At 39.0% G+C, this 17,335-nt stretch overlaps 1 protein-coding gene across 5 annotated transcripts in view; it reads right to left on the bottom strand.

Annotated features, from left to right (window-relative positions):
* The window catches only part of SPATS2L (spermatogenesis associated serine rich 2 like), a 75,756-nt gene that overhangs the window by 11,395 nt on the left and 47,026 nt on the right, over nucleotides 1-17,335 (bottom strand). For 4 of the 5 annotated variants that reach the window (XM_079311816.1, XM_079311818.1, XM_079311817.1 and 1 more), the window contains 4 exons: nucleotides 15,531-15,580; nucleotides 14,863-15,103; nucleotides 10,222-10,422; nucleotides 9,676-9,811 (listed from right to left, as the gene is read on the bottom strand). In XM_079311816.1, the coding sequence (XP_079167942.1) occupies nucleotides 9,676-9,811; nucleotides 10,222-10,422; nucleotides 14,863-15,103; nucleotides 15,531-15,580 (628 nt within the window). Of the gene's footprint in view, nucleotides 1-9,675; nucleotides 9,812-10,221; nucleotides 10,423-11,145; nucleotides 11,282-14,862; nucleotides 15,104-15,530; nucleotides 15,581-17,335 lie in introns of those variants that run through there. The other variant, XM_079311820.1, reaches the window with a different exon arrangement.

Below are 17,335 nucleotides of genomic sequence, written 5' to 3'. Positions count from 1 at the left end.
GTTTTGGTCTCTGATGAACATTTCAAGAAAATATTTGGATGTCATGGCAGTAGAGAAGAGGATTGATGATTTAAAGAACAATCACCTGAGTACTTCCTTTCTAGCCATAAACTAACACTGGAAAAAGAATAACACAAGAGAAAAACCTGTTTGGTGCCTTTGTCCATGTAAGAAACTTTCTTTAGCAGCCAGACCTTGAAAAAGTTTTCCTTCCCTGAAGACAATGCAGCTGTACTAATTTATATCAGCAGAGGACATGTACTCTCTCTCTCTTGGCTAAAGGAAAGGAACATACCAATTTTCATCTGGAAGTGTACAACTACATTTCTCAGCTTGGAAAGCATAAACTGCCATGTGTCATATATGGGAAAAGTTCATATTCCTTTAGAAATGTCATAGGCCAACCAGCACCAGCAAATGCAAAACACAGTAACACTGCTTCCAACAAGGATTTATCGAAATTACAAACAAATGAAAATAACAGACAGAAAACTGGGAAAAAAACCCTGGCCTGGGTAAAGAAAAAGACAGATGACAAGTACAAGAGAAAACTTAATGCTAACATATAGAAGGAGAAAGGACAGGAAGAGTGTGGAAAAATCAATGGATTAATTCTAGTTTCTCATTCCTGCTAGTATCCCACTGTTTCCACACAAAGGTCTGAGAGTCAAACTGAACAGCTCTGTAACTTAGGAGTTCAACCATTTTTAATGTATTTGCTGGAAAAATGCCCTACTCAGCCTTAATACAGTGATTGTGATTAGACCACAGCAAAAGCGTTACTGAGAACTGCTCGAATCTCAGCGCAGCAATACCTCCCAGGAAGGCGTTTTCTTTTCATGCTTCTTAGTGCCCATGTGGCACTAAAATGTTGTATCAAGCTGGTACAGTCCAGTGCACAGCCTGCAGCCATTGGTGTGCTGTGGAGAACTGGATACTGAGTGCTACAGGAACTTTCTGCACACTCAGGTACGACCAGATTTGAGCTCTAGCAGAGCAAGGCAAAGAATGCATTTCAGATCTAAAGACACCTAAAGGAAAACACTCTGCTAATTCCTTCCTCTCCAGTTATGTTGTTTCTCTTGGGTTTTCTATAGATATTTGGATATGGGCTTAAAATCATGCACCTACTACTTTAGCTGATGTTCTCAAGAGTTCATTATCTTGTCAATTTTTTCTGATTACTCTGAGCACTAAAACTCTGAAAGGCATGACTAAAGCCATGCCTTTTCCTTACCTTGAATATCAGTATCAATGCCTGAATATACTCCCACATACTATTTGAGACTGTGGTGACAAACAACTAACTCAGAACCACTTCCTTCTTTGAATGTACCTGAATTCATGCCCTAATCATCAGTTCACAGGTTTCCCTGCTTCAGTAGACCAAACACTGTGACTCAATTCTCCCCTTCACTGATCAGACTCAAGACAGATCTGAATCAAGTGAGCCTTATCTCTATGACTATTGATACAGAAAAAAACAGAATAACATTACTATCTTTCTTTTCTGTCTCCCTTCACACCTGTCTCCTGAAAGGACTGATCAGGACTTGGGTACCAAACTTGAGCTATCAGCACCATATCAGTATCTGCAGTTTGGAGCACAGCATTCAGCACTGTTTGAGATTAATATCCAGGTGAAATTTTGAAGTGGGGCTCAGGAAGGAGACAATTTGTTCAGAGGACATGGCAAAGCAGAGGCTTAACACAGAGGGCAGGCAAATGAGACACAGCCAGTGCTCATGCTGTAGAGATATGAGATGCAGCAGGAGAGACAGCAGCTCTCTAGGAATCATTTTGCTGAAATGATTTTGAAGGCAAGAACATAAGTGCCTTATTCCTGGGCAAATGAACAGTACTCATGCCTTGGCCCTACAGAGGCTGGCAGGATTCACACTAGCGCACAATGGAAAGAAGAGCTGCAAATGCCAAACTACAATGAGCTGCTGGCACAGCAGTGATAGGGGCAAATTATGCTGACAGCTGCCTCATTTCACAGTTTCATACTCAGAACAAATTCTGAATTTGTTCTGACATTAGTGGAAACAAATTAATCTTCCTCTAGTTTACAACACAAAATCTAGTATTTGCACAGTGCTAAAGAAATGATATTTTCAGTCAGCTGCAATACCTCCAAATCCCACTAAAATGATTAAAGTTATTAGTGCCTCTTGAGAAAAGATGCTTCAGATTGCCAGGCTGGCTGATTTATAGCTTTACTGATGAGAATCACAAGGTTTCCAGATGACCAGAATTTTCTTTTTCCTTCTGCCTCTTCTAGACATTATGACAAACCTTTTGTGTGCCTGAAGAGATGGGGAAACAAAAAGACCAAGCTGACAAACATGGAGACAAACATGCTGACACAGCTCACAAAGGTAAGTCCCATCTGCATGGCATAGAGGTTACTGTTAAGCATAATTCAAATGAGTCCTTTCACAACTCTGTTAAACCCCTCAAAATGCCAATTTTCTCCTTGGGATATTTAATAAGCTTTACTCTCCCCTGAACCAGCTTTGTGCACGGTTGGAGAATGATTGTTGTTCTGGACACTGAGAAAGACATGGTCAGCTGTGACATCCTGAATAACTGCATCTAGAAGGGGGAAGGACTATTTTTTCCTGGGCATCCTCTAGGGGCTGGTTCAGCTGGAGAGCTGCTGAACACTGAGGCACAATTTCAACCCTTTTTTCATGAGGAAGGGAGTTAGAGGAGTGAAATACTGTTGGAGTCTGACAGTTTAGGCATCAACAAAAAAATACAAAATACTCCAGTGAAGTTGCTCTGTCAACACTTTGGAACAGACCCCAGTAGCTCCTTGAAGCTGTACTGATTGACAAGCTGCTGACAAGCCCAAGCAAGTTTGAGGGATGTTAGTACTATTACTGTCTCTGCTCTATTTGAGCTGAGGTTACATGCAAATTCAGGAGATGGTCCTGATAAGCTCTGCATTAGTCTTGAAGTAGTACACTTTTTTTTCTTGCACATATTTCCCTTCCAGCATGAACATACTTGACCCACAGGCAGTGTGAAAAAACAACTGATAAGAATCTCTAATCCAATTGTGTATTTCACAAAAGAATCCTGCACATCAATCCAAAAACTAGAACTGTCCCTGTCAAATTTTTGGCACAAAAAGTTAGAATGATGTGATGAGAATGTAAATATAAAGCTCAATCACCTGTACTAGGTGACTACAAGTGTTATAGGATTACTGACTAGCCATGCAATTTTGTAATTGTAGAAATGATACTTTAAGTTTTCTCTATATTATTAGGAAATATATATATCGTAGAAGATACCTAGAGATGGTACATGACATATTTCTCAACGATCCAGTAGATTATATTCTTCCATTATTAGTTCAATATTATTTAAATATGTTCACAATGTTGGAAGGTCATCTGATCACCATATTAGCATATGCACAATGTTTACATAGCAAACCAGATTACATGAATTTTCATTCTGATCACTAATACAGCTTGACAATAAGAAGAAAAACAAAAGATGGCATAAATCAATTTCACTGAAATCCTTCCCTCTGCAGAGCACAATCTAGTAGGACTGAAAATGTCAAAAGGCTTTTAGTTATTCAAGTTCATTTTGTGTAATTTTTCATCTACCTTCACTAACATTGTTCTCTTTAGCAGCCAGCCAGCACAGTGTGATCTGGTAAATGCACATAATTAAAGGTCTATTTGCAATTTTCTCTTAAGCTCTCTTTACAAACAATTACAAATTTATTGCCTCATCACAAAAACTGACATAGAAAATGTCAGTTTAAGCTAAAAACTGACATAGAAAATCTTTGCCTGAAATAACATTTTTACGTTTTAGTTTTTTTAGAAATTAAGGCATTGTCTCACAATTTGCCAGTTTTAACAATGGTGAGTATGAGTTGCACCATGACCAGTTAGCATCCTGCATATTTTTACACAAACTTGCAAAGTATTTCTTTCCTATTTGAGTTTCAGTTCTGATGTAATTCCTGAGGTATTTGAATACCTTACTTATCTTATATATTTTAGCCTAAACACACTCCAGCAAGAAGAAGACAGCTGTTGAGCTCCAGCTACAGAAAAGAGGTAGCTTTCCCAAAAGCACATTGGGAAATGGCCTCAAAGAAAGGTCTGGCTTTTTGGTGTAATATCGGTTTAAATTTTTCAAGATAATTGTTCTCTTTTGGTGTTTAGTAAGCTAGATTTCTCACTAGTCTGACAACAGTGAGATGAGAAAGGAGATATTCGCTTTTCATCCACAATGACGCGCACAAAATCAAGAGTCTACCTGCATGGCCTCAAAACCTGTGTGCTCTGTGTCTTACTGAGGATGAAAACACACCTATGAATGACTGGGAGGGAAGAGGGGAGACAGCACCATAAAATACAGCCAACAGCTAAGAAATGTAATCCACCTTTGCATCTCACCTCTTTAGCTTCACCAACTTGTTGAAAGAATACCGTGACGAAGTAATTGTAGAAGACAAAGGAGTCAGAAAGGGGACATGTATCTCATTGAAACTCCCCCCAGTTCCATCAACTCTATCTGTTCCCTCCACTAATGCACAGCAAGAGTGATCCCAGCCTGCTCGAGGTCCTGAGGAAAGTGCCAGCACAAGCCTCTCTCCAGGCAGGTGTCCAGCCTGGGGCCAGAGCTGTTGGATCAGATTCTCCCAGACTGCCCAGGCAGCAGAGCCAGGGCCCAGGAGCCTTGGTCAAAGCACTGATCTTTGAAGGCACCTGAAAACCCAGCAGGGCCAAGGAAACCTGGATGCAAGGAGATTATTTTTATCTTCTCTGTGCTGACAAGGTTAAGGACTGGATCGCGTGACTGATGGGCAAACAAACATCACAACAAACTGCAGGAGGATTTGAAAACCTGGACTTTAGAAGCATAAGGACTACCAAAGGTCAGCTGTTGGACAGACAGAAACCTCGTAAGAACTGCCTGGAAATGGAGAGAAAAACAGCACAGAACTCTGTTCAGTGTAAAGCAATACTAGTCCTGGCCTTCCCAGACACCTGCTCATCTCTAAACCAGCACAGCACAAACAGACAGCTCTTATCGGGTACCACTGACTCTGGGCTACAGGTGACAGAAAACCATCCTTACAGTTTGTCAAGTAGGGGTCCCAGGAAGGGGCAACTGTGTTCTCACTGTTCTGCAACTGTGAGCACTGGCACCACTGCTCAGTACCCCACACTGAGTCAGTGCAGACACAACTATGCAAGTACAGACATAATTCTGTTATTTTAGGTTACTTCTTCCCCCATTCAACCACTCCTCTGCTTTGGCTTAGAAAACAATACAAAAACTGCTTAATTTTCCCCAAACATATAGCACATGTTTTCTAACTCTTACCCTGAATCTATTTTATTTTAAAATTGTCAGTATTGCCAAACTCCATCTTCCCAGCATTGCGTCAGAATGATTTTTTTATCTAGCCTATGGTAAACCTTTCAACTGCTTTTTCTTCACTCCAAAAACTCAGTTGTGTTGGTTTTCAAGCTCTTTATGCAGCTCTGGACATACCAACATGTTAGAAAAGAGTAGAGAAGCTTGTATTTATGTGCTTCAGTTCTACATGCAGTGTAATTAAACCTGGTTCTTACTGCTTTCTACAGACTATTTGTGGCTGGCAGCAGACCATATGGGCAAGTAGCAGATGTTTCCTTTTAGTTTTCCATATGACTGTATGAATGCCCAATATGTGAAAATTATTTTCTGGCAAGAGGTGTTACAGGGAACTGTGGCTCCTTTTGTGCTCGACACATTTCACTCAGATTTCCTGGGGCTCTCCTTTTATGCCCAGGATGGTTATTCAGTCTCTTGATGGAAAAGAAGGGAGAACACAGTTAATGCCTGTAGATTTTAAGCCTGGCAACAAATAATCGAAGTGCACTCTAGTGAGAGGAGAGCTCATTAGGTTTTTTAGACTTCCCCTGCAACTTAAGGACTATTTGGTAACCTTCTTTTCTATGCTCTACACTACTGTGGGATATGGCTACACTGATATATTTTATATTGAAGTAGTAAGGGGAGCACCTTATGCTCTCACACAAAGGCATTCCTGAAAACCACACACCAAAGCTGAATGCAATGAGGAGAATTACTGGATCAAGGAGTACTATCAAGATTCTTCTCCTAAGGAAGACTGCCCTTCAGTTTGCTTTGCTGAGTCCTCTCATAACCTTGGGAAAGCAATGTCACAGAAAGCCCAGCTAGAGTAGGGGTGACCAGAGCGCTGGATCACAGCAGGAGCACAATCCACACGAGACTGCTAAAGGCTTCTTGTGGGGCAAAGTGCCCTGCCTGGTCCAGCCCATAGCTAGTAAAATGCTATAGTGTCTTCTGGCATGAAAAGAACTGAATAAATGCAAGCTGTTATCACTTCTTCTGAGCACACAGAGAATTACTCCAATTAGCAGAAACTTTAGTGAGGCTCTTTAAGGAAGAGGAAGTGAGCCCATTGCAATGGTTTTAAATAAACATCTTTCTGGGATTGTTATTTGCCCCATTTTACTATAAAGTAAAAACCAAGGTAAGCATTGCATTTTCCCCCAAGCTTTTACAGGGGTTCATGGCACATCTGTTCCCTAGCACTGTTTTTCAGATTGTGGGAGGGTATCCACTGTTTTGCCAGATAGGTGACTTCTTAAATAGCATAGTACATGTTCAGGAGTAACTTTCAAGCTGTGAAATACTGAGCCAGAGAGAAACATGGATCTTCACTGGCAGCTATCACTCAAAAGTTTCTGCAGTTAAAAGAAGTTCTTGTGAATGTTACTGCTGAAGCTTTCAGGACATCTTAGTCCACATGTGCTATTAATTTAACTCCATAATAATGGTTTCATTTAGTCTCTGGAAGTAGGAGGAAGATACATGATATTATCTTTGCAATCTTCATTCTTTCTGTCATTGGTAAAACAATGGAAAGATTTTTAAAAACCAAAACACATCATCACAAAATTGAAAATACTACCACCTCTTGCAATGCAGTTTTCATTCTGACCTTGATAGCAAAAAAGGACACCATAGTGATCTTATATCCTACTATCAAAGGAAAAAAAAAATAAACACAAAAGAGACAAATTAGTGTGTGTTTCAGCATTCAGCTGCAAGATAAAAGCTGACTTCATCTAGCTTCGCTAAAACCCCCTAGGTGGTGACAACTGTGTGTAACAGGAAGGGGTTACAGTACTGGGCTCATTCCAGTATTCCTGGCAGAACACAGAGAGCACTTGGTGGCTGTTGTACCTGCTGTCCATCCCAACCAGCCTGCACTCCAGCAGGAACTGGGAAAGGAACTTGGAAAAAGCTTTGGAATCACAATGGACACCTGACATCATGCCCTTGCTTTGGTCACTCCATAGCATTTTGAGAGCAACAGTTCAGCTGAATTCCTTAATTTTCCCATGACAGACAAGTTGACTGTGTCACAGTGAAACTCCATGCCAAAGGAGGGTAATAAATATACTCACTTAAAACCTTATCCTCCTGCTAGCACTGGGGATGTTTTGTTCAATTCTGGAGCAAGGAAACTCCCATGCAAGTAACACACACTAAACCATGCAGCTCAGGAATACAATGAGATCCTTGTATGAGGTCTGAAGCTGTATGTATCACTGCTTCAGATGATTTCCACCCAAATCCAGTAAATCTACAGCAGTTGTCAGGGACTTTTTGGAAACAAGGTATTAAAACAGCTGTGCCCATCTTTCTCAAAGTTTAGGCCAGAAGACCATATGAAATATCACAAAACTCTCTTTAATTTTAGCAAAGAAGGTGTTAAGTCAGGCAGTTTACTATTCAAACAAAAAAATCCCCTTCATTCATTTGAAGAAAAACCTAAGACTTAAGAGCTGCCAAAAGCAACACAGCCAGCACTGAGATTTCCATAAACATCTTCTGACATTGTACTGTCCTCATTGCAGTGTTACGCTGAGGCACAAATATTCAGACCACAGATCTGTTACATTCTGGAGCTTCCAGCAGACTCCACTTCAACAATTTTTAGGCACTGAAGCTGGTAGGAGGCAAAATGAAATGAAGCCTATTGAAAAGTTTTCCAGGCTATTTTCATCCTTTTAAGTACTTGCATTTACAAATTCTTTTGGGGTATTTTAGTATTAGGCAATACACTTCACTGTTTTTCAAATTAAAAGTATGAATACATGAAAAATGAAGAATTTCAGTTCTGAACTTACTACCTCCCTGCACTTTTAGATATGACAGAATTCTAAGTCTGTTCCAAGACCAGAGTGATAACTGCTTAAAGACTGAACTGCCTGTGACTGCATGCAGCCAAGGTGAGACATAAGGTATTTTTAACACTGCTGCCAAAAATAAATAAAGTGAGGGAACTACACAGCAACTACAGATTCAACTATAGTTTTCTCTGAGAAAAGGTCCCCTCTGAGAACTAATGAAAAAATATGCAAGGAGTTGATGAACTCTGCTCAATTTTTCCATCCTAATCTTATTACTACATTTAAGGTCATAAGCAAACCTCACTGTAATGGCTCCAGAACAATTCTAACATTACCAAATTTAGTACAGTGGGTGATCACAGCTCATATTCACTGGAGAGACAGAAACACAGCTCTTCCTGCTATATAGGAAAGTACACTGGGGGCTCAGTGAACTAGAATCTTCCCCAAAATCAGCTCAGTAGCACTTGGATTTTCTGCCCATACAGAAGTAGAGCTCCAATGGCCCTAAAGTTACTTTAGATGAATCTTTGAAGACAATATAACACTGAAGTCCAAAGTTAACAAAATCCTGCCAATACTACTGCTCTTTTATACTACACACTCATAAAACTACTGAAAAATACTGTGAATGAATTAAAGATTTGTAACCAAGTATTGTACATTTTAACATGATTTCTTCTATTTACTTTAACACTGTCTAATGCATAGGTTTTATATGACATCTAGGCTTAACCAAGGCCAAGTGAAAATCAAAGCAGTAAATACTTTTCTATGACAACAATATACCAAATATGCAACTTGCTACTACAGCAATTATTTCTGCTGTAAGTTTTGAAAGGGCATAGGTATACATGCTGAAGATCAGCAGTAATCAAAATTACAATGGAAAAAATAGATTAAAGACATAAAAAAATAAGGAAAAAGAATGAACTAGAGATGCAAATTGGAAATTAAACGATGGATGGGAAACTTAGAAGGAACTATGAGGGAAAGTTAAGAGAACAATGGTAGGATAAGAAGCAAAGATGATGGGACATGAAGAGACAGTAAAGGACTGTCTGCCAAAGGGGATAAGATCAAAGATTCAGTAGAAAGAAGAGGTTTAAAGGTGAAAGAGACTTCAGAAAATCCCAGACAAGATATTTAGAACAGCTTTCATTTGCTCATATATGTTACCACTGAATCTGATACGAAAGAATTAGGTCAAGATGGATAATTTAGAAGTAAAAAAAACTGAGTTTTTTTCAAAGAACTTCATGTATGTATACAACACATGCATATATTACTTCCTGGCTAGTGGGGAGTGTCATTACTGAATGGCACCATGTTTTTTTTTTAATGAAACCAAATGCTGCAAACAAAGAGGGTGTAAGTGACCCCTCCCCACTAATGCCAGTGGCTTAATTAGTCCCTTTTCTAAGTGGAGCTGATGGATCTCTGCAGCTAATTTACCTACCAGCTGTGTAATTCTGCAAAAGCAGCTTTGATCTTCTTCACTGAATTATCCACTTCCTCTTTGATCATCACACGGTATCTGGTTAGAGAAACAGTGCAACGCTGCAAGTCTTTTACTGACTTTTCAATGTTTGGCCCTAAAATAGAAAACAAAAATTGCACGGTAGTCAGAAAGTTGGTTTTAGTTTTCCTGAATGAGGCACCAGGAATAGTTCAACATATTTGCCCAGATTAGAATGAAGTGGTTGTTCTACTGAAGTCCATAAATCCAACTTTTCCACAGTCCCTCCCTAGTGCTCTTCATTTTCTAAACATGTTGCTAAAATGCATCCCCCAAATCAAATAAATATTAGAAAGGCATTATTAGTTCAAATTATTCAGTTTAATATGTTAAATAGACCATAAATTATTTTATTAATTTTGTTATAATTCTGCTCTTGTACTTTCCAACACATCACTTTCTAACTTATGCGAATTCAGAGTATTTTTCCTAGAGGCCTCAGCTGTTTTTTGACCTCAGAACACAGCAACCAGAGACCCAATTTACCTCTTTTTTTGACTGAATCATCTGTCTTTGTTTCAAGTTGGGTTGACGCATTGGGTGATTTAACTGAGGAAGATTTTGACTTTGGCCTGCCTAGGTTACACTGGAGTTGAACTGATGACTGAAGGGGCTCATGCTGTTCTACTCCATTCACAGTCTTTGGGTTTAATTCCACAGATACTCTCTGGCGCTCTCGTTCTCTGTCTGCAAGAAAGCATTAAGGAAGAAAACAGGGAGCTGTAAGATAAGAAGGGTATGAAGCTTTACTGTTAAGTCAGAATGACTTTATGGTGCTCTCCTGGCACACATCCTACAGAACCTCAGAGAGCTATGACAACAAATGAAATTGTTTTGGTAATTAAACACTAATTGGAACACTTCCTTGTTTCAGCAGTGAATAAAAGAAAAACCTCAATAAAAAGCTCAACTCTCTCAAGCCAATAGGGAAAATACCTCTTAACATAAAAAGCATGCTACCAATTACAGTAATTGCCCATATACGTGTATATATAGCACACAAAAAAATGTTCCTAATTTTTTCAGCATTTTAAAAGCACTGATTAAACATTCCTCCCTGAAATGCTTACCTTGCCTGACTACAGATTTCTATCAAAAGCTGCTGCTAAAAGGAACCAAGCAGGAAATGAAAGTATGTCAAAGATTAGGCTCCTGGATTCAACAGCTTCAGAGGGGTAAGATAACAATGCCTGAGTCTGTCTGTCTGGCACAAGACTACCTGGTTTCCTCTTTCCAAAACTCCAAAAGGATTCAAGATAGCAGCATCATAACAGAGGAACAAGCAGCCAAAGCATGACTGTGAAAACTGACAGGCAAGGCCAGCTTTACTGCCACTGTGAATTTTAGTTAAGAAAACAAGCATAGAAAGTGATTTGTGTGTTGACTCATTTTTATAATTTTTGTACTCACTTTGATGAATGGATGATTCTTCATTCTGAAGATGCTTTTTATGCATCACTTTATTCAACTGATGATGTGTGGTGTATGAAGAAAAGGGACTTGCCAGATTAATAACTGGATTATGGCCCATGGATTGGAATAAACACTGCTGGGATTGAGGGCTATCACATGGACAGGTGCAGCATACCAGCTAGTGACTTCTTTTTGCCCTGGCTGGCCATTAACACAGGTGGAAAGCACATCTTGGTATGTTTACTTGCAATCATATAATACCAGAGAAACAAGGAGGAACATCAGCGCTCACATTTTAAATCAGCTTTTAATGGCTTTAAAAGGCTGAGTCTGAAAACAAAAAGGTGTCTTGCATAAAACAGTATGTAAGAAAGTAGTGAAAGAAGTGAAAGAAACCTGTGAATTTGTGAAAGCAAGGAACACCAGTAATGCACACTCTGAACATCAAAGGTTTGATGCCGACATCAGTCTCGCACAGAGTCAGGAACTCTCCTGTGAGAGAGCTGCCACTAAACCTGTTCAACCCTGGCTCACCCCAATGCAAATAGAACATTCTTCATAAATCAAGGCTTTCTATCTCAGTTGAGGCTGCCCTTCCTACATAACTAACAGGTAATTAGAAACCTGCTAACCTATAGAAGCTAACCTATAGAGAAAGGCTCTTTGGTTCTGTCCCTAGGATTTCATCTGAAATTCATTGTTAATGTGCATAATTGTTTTTACTGCATTTAATTAGCAGCTTTGGTACATCTGTCAAGACAATTACCAACTTGACAGCTTTCTGCTTAAAGAAGGTCACCTAGAACAACAATTATACTCTAAATTAAACTTTTTTATTATCTTTTCTCTGCAATATACTTTGACTCTTTTTCTTTCAAAACTATACATGAGCTACTTGGAAACCCAGCAGAAAGATGCCCAACATGGGCTAGCAAACAACAGTTTTGCATGCTGCAGCTGAACTTTCCAATTTGACTGAAGACAACACAACTAAAAATACATTAAGTCTGCAGTAAGTCTCTGAAGACTTGCACCAGCTGACACACATGTATAACAAATTATAGGAACAAAGTCTCTGTCAAATATCTGCAAGAGAAGTCAAAAGTCTGGCTAAGAGTAGCTGCAAATAAACTGTTACACGGTTCAGTATGTAGTGGCTTGCAATTTCAGCGCCAGTCTATGGTGTGACATCCACTGCATTAACAGTCACGTATGACCACACAAGCAGCAGCTTGCCATTCAATACCTTTCAAATCACGTGAACCTCATAGATTCTTTGGTTGAAAGAAGAAAAAAGCTGTATGATCCACGAGATATAAACAGGAAGTTTGAAAGATTCATTAAAAATCTTCCTACATGAAAAGTAAGTAGGGAAGAGATTAGGATCTGATTTTACCAAGGTCCCTGCAAAAGCAATAGCATGACAAGGCAGCACTAAATATTCTTTCTGTGCTTCTTTACAGAAAGCATAACAGCAACTAAAGACGTCAAAGAAAAAGGAAGATGGAATAATGGCAGGAAATAAGTAGATACCAAATGTTTCAGCCTCCAATTTTCTATGGAGAAATGCTGCATCACCCCATCTGGTTCCTCAAGTCCCTTCCTGCCAGAATTTTATGGGTCTAGAAGTCCTAATCTCATAGAGTGGAAGCTTGTATAGGCAAAGCTTCAACCTCATGTTCCTCATGGGGTGGAAAGCATTAGAGACTCTCAACACACACTACGATCCTTCTGAGCTGTAAGCCCTCTAAAGGAGAGATGAAATGACTACAGTAACATTCACCTGATAGAAAAGGAACCAAAACAAGCCAGGCAAGGACAATACAAAGGAGATTACAACACAAGAGAGAGCAATATGAAACAGGTGCACTTTGACTCACTGCAACATTTCACACTGCTTTGAAAGAGTTTCTGTGGCTTGCTCAGAAACTGCAAGGGCACAGCTGCTGGCCCCTGAAGGATCCTGATCACTCCAGCACAAATGCAACAATATAAATATAGCTAGCTTTTGACCCTAAGAAAGTAGCTATCATACTGACTGCAAAGAAAAGGATATTAGTGCAACTGGAAATGAAGAAGAAATTATTTTCTTCTATTAAAAAATTTGCCAGGAAATTAATTTACTATATAAGGGAAATTTGAATATTAAAGTTTCAGGTTTCATTATCTATTTCCTTTCCTTTCTTTTCTGCCCTTTTTTTTTTTTTTGAAAGCTCTCTCTCCTCCTTCTTATTGAAACAGGAGAGATGTGTTTAAGCTGAAAAAATTTGTAAAGCTATGGACATTTCTCATTTGCCACTTGCAAAAGCAAAGAAAATTTTCCAGATACTTTTTGCCCTTTATATGTACAACTAACTCTTAACTATTTCAAAGAGAAAAGCAGGATTTAAATGCACTGACCCATAAAAAAAAATCACTAACAGCATTGGTATTCTTCTTGCCTTCTGTATCTCCTAGAAAACACTCCCCCATGCATAGGCAACTAAGTCTACATATCTTTATTCATGCATGTATCATTTCAAAAAATGCCACTCTAAGAAGTCTGGTTTATACCACACTTATGTCTTGCAAAACAAGTGGCAAAAATGCTCTTAGTAATATGGAAATTCATAATTTTCTGGGTTATTGCATATTTTATCCAAAGCTAAGTGAGAGCCCAGCAAGAGTAGGGAGTGTATCTCTGGTCCATTGTGAGGCATCAAATTTTTAGGACAAAATTTATTGGTATGTAGTTTGTTTGGCTCCTATAGGTTGCATAGCCTTCATTTAATTAACCAGAGGCTGGCACCACTAAAGTCATCCAAAAGCAGTAGATAATTCATTTCAGGATAATCATTACTTTGGCACATTCCATTAAAATGGTGTTTGAGAGCTGCATTTGCAACCATGGAAAATGGGATTTCAAGGAAAGGTCTTAAGACACAGGAAGAAAATACTAATAACAGCAATAATCTAGGCCTGTCAGACAGCTGAAATGTGAAGAGCTGAAGAAACACTACCAGTACTGACAATTCAATATGAGCTTCATGAACTTGTAGGCAAAAGTTTTCACAGAGCTTCTGCCCCACAGCAGTGAGTTTGTTCACACTGGTGTTGGTACAATCACAACTCTGTACTTACTACAGTGAGGAAGTTTCTTTCTCTTTCTGTGTACTGCCCCTCCCAGTTTCAGAAATGGTAACCAGTTAAACTAGACCCTGTGAGAAATTAAGTGCATGTACTAAAAGGCTATCATAGTGACTTTCCACACCACAAAGGCACACCCTGCCCTGCTAGGAAAAGCCACTGGAGGTCTACTGTGACTAGCCTGTGTAGGAAAGGTGAGAAAAAGAAAAAATGGACTAGTTTGGACTAAGCAATAAAGAAATCCAGTAATATGCCACAAGCTCACAGTGCTCAAGTAACTTCACCCCACATGAGTGACTTAACAATTTTGCTAACAATTTGACGCTCAAGCTATTTCCTAACCCTGCATTCTTCTGCATCATCTGGGCTGTCTATAGGAGAAGAAAGACATTTGGCAAGGAAACATATTGCAGGATGAACAGTGTGCAGATATAAATCTATCAGCATGACTTTGATAGCTATGTGCATTATTTTTCCACAAAAACATCTCTACATCATCTTTATGGCAATAAAAATACCATGATCTTTATCTCAATAAAGGCTTGGCTACTGCAAGTTGGAAAGGAGCTCTCTGTCAGATGAACTGACCTTTGCTTTCTGGACAGTCCAGTGCTGACCCTACAAATCCAGAGCCTTTGTTCTCAAGAGAAGAGGTTTCCACTTTCTGGTTGGCAGAACCACGGCCAGAGCTGTCCTTAGGGCATCCATTCATATGACAGTCATTTATTTGCTGAGGCTCTTGAGATGCCTTCTCAGGTCCACTATTCTTGTTTTTAGGATCTTTATTGCCTTGGTGCTGTTTAGATTTGCTTCTTTTTCTCCTATTGTTCTAAATGGAGAAATATCACAAGAACAGAGACATCATGCAATGCAAATCAATACAAACCCAAAATACAATCAGTAAATTGAGCACTGTAAGTGGCTGTGACTATTCAGGATACAGTTTCTTACTAAAAGTGTTTCTGTGCATGGGCTGTGTCAGGATTTGTCCTGTGCTTGTCCAGGGTCTGATTCCCACACCCAGGTACACTCATGTGCTGTCCCAGAAATTCACTCTGAACACTGGGCTTAGTGAGACAATGACAGCAGAACAGGATTAAAAATAGTACACACATTTGATTTCAAGTACTGTCTACAGGTGTGAATGAAGTCACCTGTGATGGAAAAGGCCAAGTACTGACCCAAAATACTACAATTCAAGTACAAACAGCTGACAAGCTATTTAAATGCTTTGACTCTCAAGAGCAAGTTCTTACCTTCTTTTTCCCTGTCATATTCCATTCCTTTAGAACCTGAGCTGCACTGCCTAGAGAAAGGAAAGATAAAACGTTTCAACAAAAGTTCAGCCATAAAAAAGAACCAGTGTGTTCATGATCAGTTTCTAGTCTCCTAGCTGAGGAGCATTTCAATTTGTTTCAATTCTCTTATGTGGGGAGAACAAAATGGACACTGCTGCCTTTCTTCTTCCCAGTTACCTGTTTTAATTACACTACTTACAGTGCATGATCTATTTGGCATTACTGGCTTTTTATGCACTTCATTGCACAAAATGATTGTGTCTCTAACTTAAAACATTAGCATAAGACCCAGAAAAATAAACACTCAAATCTCTTGCCTGGAAAGGAAACTATCTCAGCATCCAGAATCAACACTGAGTACACTAAATAGTCCATGCAGAAAAGAATGGTAAAAAATTATACTGAAAAGAAATTACAGTTATACTTGAAATTCTGCCTGTCAGCTATACTGAGTTACTTAGATAAATTTATGGAACAAAGCAGGCAGAGCCTTGGTCAGACCAGTGCTGGTTGCCATGTTAGAAGGAAACTCTTCTCCTTCTAATTAACATGATCATTTTGGTCTCCTGGAGCCTATTGCTGAAAATAGATCTCATGGCAAGCATACAGTCTGAATTTTCATCCAAACTACTATGGCAGTATCCGCCATAACAATGGTTTTAATCACCATCAGGTTAAAGGTCTTCTGCTTGAATTTAAAAATCACTTCACAATCACAAATCTAGTAAATATTCAATTACTAGCCTTTTCAAATGGACTTCATACTCAGCTGCTCTTCTCAGTCCTTTCAGTGAAACATTGATATTAATATTAAGAAGAATTGCTGTTTCCAGACCACCACGAGTTGTCAACTTGTATTCAGCCAAAGAAATGTGAGCTTTTCAGATGTACCAAAATTACCCTTCTATCACAATAAACCAGATACAAGACTAACTGGTGAGCCTATCACACACAATAGGAAAGATTATGTATCTTGCTAAGCCAAATTTGTTAAACTGTGAAAAAACTTGCATGGAATCCATCAAAGCCATGTTTTATTTACTTGAAGACATGACAATGCAGATAAAAGGCTTTTACAACTTCTAATTCATGTATAACTATATACATATTTATAATCAGTTACACACATACTTATGTACATGTAAGTACAATCCCCTCTCCTAAAGGTAAACCATCTTTTGCCAGGCACCGTATTTCTGTATGACGTAATAAACATTTTCTGCCCATTTTACTCAATGATGTTGAAAATATGTGATTTCATATGACAGCTTTGTTAACTGTTTTCACAGTAGCAACCAACTGCCTTTTTGTGTTGGTTGGTGGTGTCTCTGCTTTGCGTCCCTCAGCCTCCCTGTGAATACTATGCATGCTGAGAGTTACTTTAGGGATTCATCCAACCAACCTCTGTTTCTTCCAATTGGAAATGCACTAACTATTCAAATCCCAAAGCCCTCATTTGAATCCATAAGTATATTTTCTCGAACTCATCTACAAAGCAGCTGAAGAGACCTTCTGATTCTGCTTAATTAGGTAAACTAGGACAGCAAATAAAACATTTGAATCCTCTTCCATTTAAATCAAATTTCACACACAGAATAAAATTCATAACAGAGGTATCACCTAAATGTCACTTGCTTATATCAACTAAGATAAGAAACTAAATTTGAATATTTCTTGATTCAGCAAGCACCACCTCTGTGAGAGAAGCACTGCATGGAGGTGGCTCAACCTTTCCATTCAGCATGGTCACCCCAATGTTTTTC

The sequence above is a fragment of the Erithacus rubecula genome (assembly GCF_903797595.1).
Source record: "Erithacus rubecula genome assembly, chromosome: 8".
NCBI classification, from domain to species: Eukaryota; Metazoa; Chordata; class Aves; order Passeriformes; family Muscicapidae; genus Erithacus; species Erithacus rubecula.
Note: the sequence above shows the minus strand (reverse complement) of the source record. Positions and strands in the feature narration are given on the sequence as shown.